Consider the following 7,919-nt stretch of genomic DNA (forward strand, 5'->3'; position numbering starts at 1 on the left):
GCTGCTTGCCTGTCATCAGCGCAGGCGGGGGCTGGGGTGGGGGAGTGGGGGGAGAGCTGGGGGAGACAGCATGTCTCCCCCAAACCCCCACACGGTGAGCATCCCTGTGTCCCCCAGTGCCCCAGGCGGGGCCAGGGCTGGCACTGTGGGGTACACACACATGTGTGCACACACACACACACACACCACACAGGCAGGCAAAGGGAAGTCTGGCAGGTAGTGGTCTGCCAGGGCTGCACAGAACCCCCATACCAGGCTGAGCCCCCTTTTCCCACCACTCCGCTCCCAGCCCTCACCCTTACCGCTGCCCAGGCCCAGGGCTGGGGAAACACAGAGCAGCCCCCGCAGGAGGCCAGCAGCAGGGACAGCAGACTCATAAGGACCCAAGGTGCGTGGCGCTGTGTGACGCTGGCAGGCCCCCAACCTCTCTGAGACAGGTTGCTTTCCAAAGGGTATGCGTGTGAGCATGCGAGCATGCGTACCGGCCCTGGGGCTTGAACTCGGGGCCCGGGCACTGTCCCTGAGCTTTGTGTTCAAGGCTGGTGCTCTCTCACTTGAGCCATAACTCCACGTCCAGTTTTTGTTTTTTTCTTTTTGGTGGTTAACTAGAGAGTTTAATAATTAGTCTCATGGATTCTACTGCCCGGCTGGCTTTGAACCCCAATCCTTGGGTCTCAGCCTCCTGAGTAGCTAGGACTCCAGGCATGAGCCACCGAGCCCGGCTTTCTTGAGCCCAGCCCTCCCTTTTGTTAAGTCCAGAGCCAAGGTCCCGTGTGTCCCACCCAGGCTGGGCAGCGTGGGGGTGGGGGGCGGGATTACAGGCTCCTCAAGCTTCATAGTCTCATTTTTCCTTTTTTTTTGTTTTTAATGAACAAAAAACAGATTCCCATAACATGCCTAACATTGACCGTCAGAAGTCCAGGAGAGCCCGGCCTGCCTGCTCCCAGCCAAGCCGCCCCCACCCCGCCCAGGGAACCCCCGAGAGCTGCCCGGGCCACTAATAGGCCCCAGATGTGCCCAGAGGTGGCCGGGCCGCCGGACAGCCTGCCTGGATGCTCACACAGACCCTTTACAGCCCTTGATTTCCTGGAGTCATTTTAGAGCAAATCTGGGGCGGGGGGAGGGGGAGGGGGGGATCTAATGTCCAGGCCAGATCCCGTGTCCTGCTGGCTGGCCCCCCACCGGGCCTCAGCGCCCTGCTGCCCAACACAGGGGCCAGCTCTTGGGGAGGAAGCCAATGGCCAAAGTGGACAGGGATGGAGGGTTCGAAGCTCCCCAGGGTCAAGGCCGCCCAGGTGACAGCGCGTGTGGTGGCAATCGATGTAAGCTGATGCCCAGCCAGAGTGAGGGTTTGGGGGGATGCAGGAGCTTCTTGGCGCCACCCCCGACCCACAGCTGTGTCTCAGCACGGCAGCACCGGGGGACGCAGGCGCAGCACCGGCCTGGTGAGGACCCGGGCAACTCGGACCCGAGGCAGCCCTCAGAACAGCAGGCAAAGGAACAAGACAGGACGTGGGGGCCCATCCCGGATCAGAGCCTCCAGCTCCCACACAGCCCTCCCAAAACGCTGCCGCCATGCCGGGTCAGTCACCATGGATGACTGAGCCCAGGGTGGGTGAGAATGCACCCATGAGGCCCCGAGTTCAATCCCAGGGTGCAGAAACCTGTGATCCTAGCACTCAGGAGGCTGATGTCAGAAGACCGAGAGTTTGAGGCCAGCCTGAGCTTATGTAGTGACCCTATCTCAAAAACTTGTCTGCTGGAGAAAGGTGGCTCAATGGTAGAGTGCTTGCCTTGCATGCATGAGGCCCTGGGTTCCATTCCTCAGCACCATGTAAGCAGAAAAAGCCAGAAGTGCTGCTATGGCTCAAGTGGTAGAGCGCTAGCCTTGAGCTGAAGAGCTGAGGGACAGTGCTCAGGGCCCCCCCCGCCCCGCCAAAAAAAAGAAATTGTCAGGTGGAATGAGGGAAGGGGTGACATTGTCCAAAAAGAAATGCACTCTTTTTGTTGTTGTTGTTGGTCATGGGGCTTGAACTCTGGGCCTGGGCACTGTCTCTGAGCTTTTCAGCTCAAGGCTAGTGCTCTACCACTTTAGTCACTTTCTAGTTTTCTGGTGGTTTTATTGGAGATAGGAGTCTCATGGTCTCTCCTGCCTGGGCTGGCTTTGAACCACGATCCTCAGATCTCAGCCTCCTGAGTAGCTAGGATGACAGGCGTGAGCCACCAGTGCCCAGCAAGATGCACTTGACCTGACTTATGTAACTGTAACCCCCTTGTATATCACCTTTATAATAACAATAACAAATTAAATTTAAAAACCTTATCAAGTACCAGGGGCTCACACCCATCATCCTAGCCTTACCTATTCAGGAAGCTGAAATCTAAGAATCACAGCCTCTTACCTCCAATGAACCATCAAAAAGCCAGAAGTAGAGCTGTGGCTCAAGTAGTAGAGCCTCAGTCTTGAGTCAAAAAAAAAAAGCTCAGGGAGGGGCTGGGAAGGTGGCTCAGTGGTAGAGTGCTTGCCTTGTATGTCTGAGGCCCTGGGTTCGATTCCTCAACACCACATAAGCAGAAAAAGCTGGAAGTGGTAGAGCGCTCGCCTTGAGCTGAAGAGCAGAGGGACAGCGCCCAGGCCCAGAGCTCAGGCCCCACGACCGGCAAAAAAAAAAAAAAAAAAAAAGCTCGGGAAGCACTCAGGCCCTGAGTTCAAGCCCCAGTACCAGCACGTGTGCGCACACACACACACACCCCTCACTTTCCCCCCTGCCCCATTCACCCATTCCCCCCCCCCTCCAGGGACCCACTTTCATTGGCTGTCTGGCTGAGCTCTGTCTGTGCTGCGGGCCGGGCAGTGGCATCCACTGGTCTCCCAGCCAGGAGCTCCTCGGCTGGGGCACAAACCCAGACACAGCCCTGGGCCATGGCACTGTCACCTGTCCCCACACACTTCCTCCTCTCTGACCCTAAACCCTGCCCCCCTCCCCCCAGGTGACTAGCCTTAGCAAGCAAGGCCTGGGGCTGGCCTCCAAGCTGGGACAAATGCCACCTCCCAGCCCAGATGTCAGAGCAGGGCCCTGCCCGGCCCCTGCCCTGCTCCTCGCAGCCTCCCCCAGCTCTCCCCGGCCTGGCCGTGGTGGACCCGCCGTCCTCCCAGGACTCTGGAAGCCCAGGGGCTGCTCTCCAACCTCCCAGCCTCCACCAGCATGGGGGGGAGAGACGCTGACTTAATCGCTCCCCCAGCACAGGGACCGGCGGGCAGCTGTCCCCCAGGGCTGAGACCTGGGCCAATATGCCCAGTGCCACAGTGCGACACCGAACGAGTGAATGAGCAAATGACATCTCATCTCAGTCTGGGCAGGAAGCAGGCTCTTCCCCATTCCAGGGGCAGAAGCTGGGGGGGAGTCTGGGGGGGGGGCTGCGTGCTCCTGCACTGGGACAGTCCGGAGCATGAGCCAGCCCTACCTGAAGTCCAGCGTGACTGGGCTCAGGTAGCTCAGGCTGGGGTGACCTCAGGCCAGCCTCCCAGAGGCCGGTCCCTCGGGGCCTGTATGAGGTCATTCACTCCATAGCCTCAGCACCCACTGGGGGACCTTCTGACCCACAGGGGCCCACAGGGCCTGGGACACAGTCGGCCCTCAGCCCCCCCAACTTCCTTCTGGGACGCCAACCACAATTTGGTGATTGTCAGAGAACATTTTTCTCCCCCCTTTGGAGAGGAAAGCTGCAAGCCATTAAGGGCTGCTCCGGCCTGCGGGTCACCATTTCCTGTTTAGAAGAAAGACTCATCTCTCCTTTGGAGCCTGGAGCCCTCCCCCCTCCCCCGACCCCCCCCACCCCTGCCGCCCGTCCCGCCCCCATCCCAGCCTGACTGGGCTGAGCTGGGGCCGCAGCCCGCCCGGGACGCCCCGCAGGAAACTGGCACCTTTGGCACCTTTTGTCCTCAGCAAGGACACTCATTTTCTGCTGGCCCCAGGGGGCCCCCAGAGGTGACATCACCAGCAGCAGCGGCCAGCCGTGATTGCCCTACACCGGGCAAGCGGCTGTCCCCCCATCCACGCAGGAAGTCCGGTGACCCCTACCCTCTGGCCCCGCTTCTCACCCTCCTGGCTCCAGCCGGCCAATTTCCTGGCATCAAAGGCCATTTGGTACCCAGCAGCCAGACGAGGTGTGGGCCTGCCTGACAGAGGCCCAGAGGCAGGAAGGACGGCCGGAAGCCCGCCCAGGGGCGCACAGCCACGGCAGCTGTGGCCCTGTGGCCTGTTTGGATCCAATGTCTACTTCCAGGCCGCATCGGCCAGGGGCTGCCACTCCCCGCCAGGCAGGGCCCAGCTCCACGGGCCTTCTTCCCTTCCTTAGTGCCCACCCCGCGGGGCCAGGGAATGCTGCTAACATATAAATTAACCACTTTATTGAACATCAATAAACTGTATATATAACTATACAAAATGTTTCCTTAATACAAAAAATGCTGCTTGTAATATAAATACCAGTGTACCTTTAAAAATGTAAACATCTTCCTCCCACACCTGTCGGTCCCAGAGCGGGTCTGGGGCCTTGGGGCCAGGCTGTGGCCCCTGGACAGGACAGGCTGAGGGCTGTCACTCAGTTCCTGAGAGTAAACCAGGTGTCACAGTGACACACAGGGGCCACCTCCAGGCTAGGTGGCCTCCTGCCCACTCCTGTCCCACGATCGCTGCATAGTTGCACCCAGGAAGGTGGCTTGAGGGTTCCTGGGGGGAGGGAAGGGGAGAGTGGGGTCCCCTGAGTGGAGTGGGAGTGTCCTGGTCCGGTCTGATGGCTTCTGTAGCTGGAAAGCCGGTCTGATGGCTTCTGTAGCTGGAAAGCGGCTGCAGCTAACAGCTAACAGCTCAGGATGCACAAACCCAGCGGGCCTGGGCCTGCGTGAGTGGCTCCACAGTGGCGGGTGGGCGGCCACCTGTTCCCACTGAAGGCCTCCAAGGCCAGGGCAGAGGTCGGAGCTAGAGTCCTGTGGGCCACACAGCAGCTCCAGAGCCTCGGGAGCCTCTGGCCCAGGCAGGGAGAGTCAGCGGGGGCCCGCGGTGCAGCCGGACGCCTGGTGCTTGTGGAGCAGGGACATGCGGGAGAAGGCGCGGCCGCAGGCAGGGCACTGGTACTTCTTCACATCCGAGTGCGTCTGCAGGTGTGCGCGCAGGTTGGAGCGGTCGGCGAAGGCCCGGCTGCAGTGTGAGCAGGAGAAGGGCTTCTCGCCTGGGGAGAGGGCAGAGCGCAGGGGTGGGGGGTGAGGCGCCGGGAGGGTCCCATGGCCCAGGGAAACGGCGGTGTCCGGGGCCTCTCTTCTCGCCTTGGGGAGTCAGGACCGTGACTAAGCGCAGGCCGAGCATCCTCACACCCCGCAGGTGCAGAGGGGCCCCACAAGCAGACTACTGACTCACTCCACAGGCAGGCGATCGTCCTGCACGCCTCGCATAGGGAGGGGGAAACTGAGGCACAGAAGCCCAGTGACATCTCCAGGACCCCCCAGCAGGTCCCAGGCCTTGACCAAGGCAAGGCCCTTGTGGCCATTACTTTATTGTCTTTGGGGCCCAAGTTAGAGGGGCAGACTTCCGGGGTCCCCCCTCCCCACCACAGCACTGGCCGGGCCGTACCTCAGACAAACCTGTCTGTGGCCCTGGACAAGGTGTGTGAGGTCTGAACTGTGCAGAAAGTGCTCTGTAAGCGCTCACAAGACATCCCCATGAGCCAGCACAAAACCAGAACTGGGAGTGTGGCTCACACAGAACAGCCCAAAAGACTGCCAAGGACCCTGGAGCCCAGCCCCTGCCCCAGCCAGGAGCTGATGGCATTGGGTTTTTTTTTCCCCTAAGGGTGTAATCAAAACTCATCAGAGAAACATCTACTGAGCTCCTACGGGGCCAAGCACTGCTCTAACCTTCAACATCCCTCCAGGCCAGTGCTGGAATGCAGGACCAGCTGGCAAAGAATCGCCAAGGCCTAGTGGGTGTGGCCAGGCGGGGCTGGCCACCTTAGGGTGGGAGCCCTTGTGGGGGGGGGGGCTGAGCGGGCTGCAGGCCTCCCACCCAGTCCCCGCTGAAGCTGTCAGTAGTTGAGGGTCAACTAAAGGCTTGTGGAGCACATGGCACCCTGTCGCGACCCCCCCATTCCCTCCACCCCTCAGCCGCCTTTTTGGTGCTCCTGGCAAGGGTGAAATCAGCACCAGGCGGGCGGGGACAAAGGGGGGCACCTTACACGCGATACCCCCGGATTAAAAGGGCCTGTCACACCATGGGTAGCAGCTGCGGCGGGAACAGGTGCGGGCACCACTGCCCGGTGCACCTGCTCCTCACCCCCCCACTGTGCCTAACCATTAAGCACACAATGGGGTCCAGAAGGATGGGCGCATGTCAATGGGGGCTGAGGGAGCCGTGCCTTTGCATTCAAACAATGTCTGTGTGGGAGGGCAGGACTGGGGCCCCCAGAGCACCGCAAGGGCTTGACTCACTCTCCAAACGGAGTCCCCTTTGTTGGACCTTTACAGGTTGTGCTATGTGTGCATTCAGTAGAAGAATGCACGGGGGTGGGGGGTGCCTGGCCCCGACCGCTCAGTTCAGCCACCTGGGCCAACCGTGGCCCTCGGGCGCCTGTCTCAGGACGGAGCTGTGACCCTGGGCCTTCTTCCTCCACAGGCTCTCTCTAAATGCCTCCCCAACATTCTCCACCATTCAGGTTCTGAAGGGGCAGCTGCCAGGCCTCAGCACAGAGTTCCGCATTGTTTTGAAGCGCTCCATGTGGCATGAGCCTGGGCCGGGTGGGAAGGGGCCCTGGCGAGCAGGGGCTGTGCGGGGATTCCCCACCTTCAGCCTCCGCCATCCCTCAGGCCTGAACAGGCTCACCCAGGGCTACCGGCACTTTCTGGAAGCCCTGTGCCTGGGTTCTGGGCATGCACTCTTCCTGGGCGCCTGCCCTATGCCCCCTCCCCACCCCGAGCCCCAGAGTGTTGGCCAGGCAGGAGCAGGGCACAGGTGGGGAAGGTGGGCGCATCCTGTGCGGCAGTAAACAACAAGGTGTCACTGGCTCCTTCTCGGATCTGCAGGGCAGGGTGGGAAGGCACCGACCCTACACCCTGCGACCCTACACCCTGGCCGACCCTACACCCTGGCCGACCCTACACCCTGGCCCCCCCCACACCCTGCCACACCCTGCCCCGCCAGGCCCGCTTCTGCCCAACCCCCCTCCACGGGCTGGCAGGGAGCTGGAGCCCCAGGCACCACCAGGCAGGGGCGAGGGGGGGGGAGGTGGTGAGGGGGGGCACAGGGACACTCACCGGTGTGGGTGCGGACGTGGCCCTGCAGCAACCAGGGCCTGGAAAAGGCCTTCCCACAGGTCCCGCACACGCAGGGCAGCGTGTGGCTGCGAATGTGCATCTTGAGGGCGCCCAGGCTGAGGTATTCCTTGTTGCAGTATTTGCAGTTGAAGGCCTTCCGGGCCTGGGGGTCCCTGGCCCCGGAGAGCCGGGGGTGGAGGGCCAGCTGCTTGGGCAGTTGGCCTAAGGCGGGGAAGGCGGCGTAGGCCTCAGCCTCCAGGGAAGAGGCAGAGGTGGAGGAGAAGGTGGACGCGGCCGGCGAGGGCGGGCTGGGCGGCTGAGAGCTCTTCCCGCTGTCTTCATCCGACAGGGAAGTCAGCTCCCCGGCCTTGAGGCTCTCTTGGGGCTCTGGGGTGCCCCAGCCCAGGGGCTGGGCCTGGGGTACCAGCAAGGAGTCCCAGATGAGCGTGGGCAGGGAGGCCTTGGGGTTGAGGACCTCGGGCGGCGGGATGGCGGCCAGCAGGTGAGCCTGGTCGTAGGGCTGCTGGAAGGTGAGCTCTGCGGGGAGAGAAGACAGGGCAGGGTCAGCTCGCAGTCCACCTCCGCCTCCCCCCCTAGCCCAGGGCGAGGGGCG

At 61.8% G+C, this 7,919-nt stretch overlaps 1 protein-coding gene across 1 annotated transcript in view; it reads right to left on the reverse strand.

Annotated features, from left to right (window-relative positions):
- Nucleotides 1-4,866: 4,866 nt before the first annotated feature.
- Snai1 (snail family zinc finger 1) overlaps nucleotides 4,867-7,919 on the reverse strand; it is a 9,832-nt gene continuing 6,779 nt past the window's right edge. Inside the window, exons 2-3 of the mRNA XM_013024308.1 lie at nucleotides 7,307-7,899; nucleotides 4,867-5,232 (exon numbers count right to left, since the gene is read on the reverse strand). Coding sequence (XP_012879762.1) covers nucleotides 5,048-5,232; nucleotides 7,307-7,899 — 778 coding nt within the window. The 3' untranslated portion in view covers nucleotides 4,867-5,047. The remainder of the gene's footprint in view (nucleotides 5,233-7,306; nucleotides 7,900-7,919) is intronic.

The sequence above is a fragment of the Dipodomys ordii genome, unplaced genomic scaffold, assembly GCF_000151885.1.
Source record: "Dipodomys ordii isolate 6190 unplaced genomic scaffold, Dord_2.0 Scaffold75, whole genome shotgun sequence".
In the NCBI taxonomy this organism is placed as follows: domain Eukaryota; kingdom Metazoa; phylum Chordata; class Mammalia; order Rodentia; family Heteromyidae; genus Dipodomys; species Dipodomys ordii.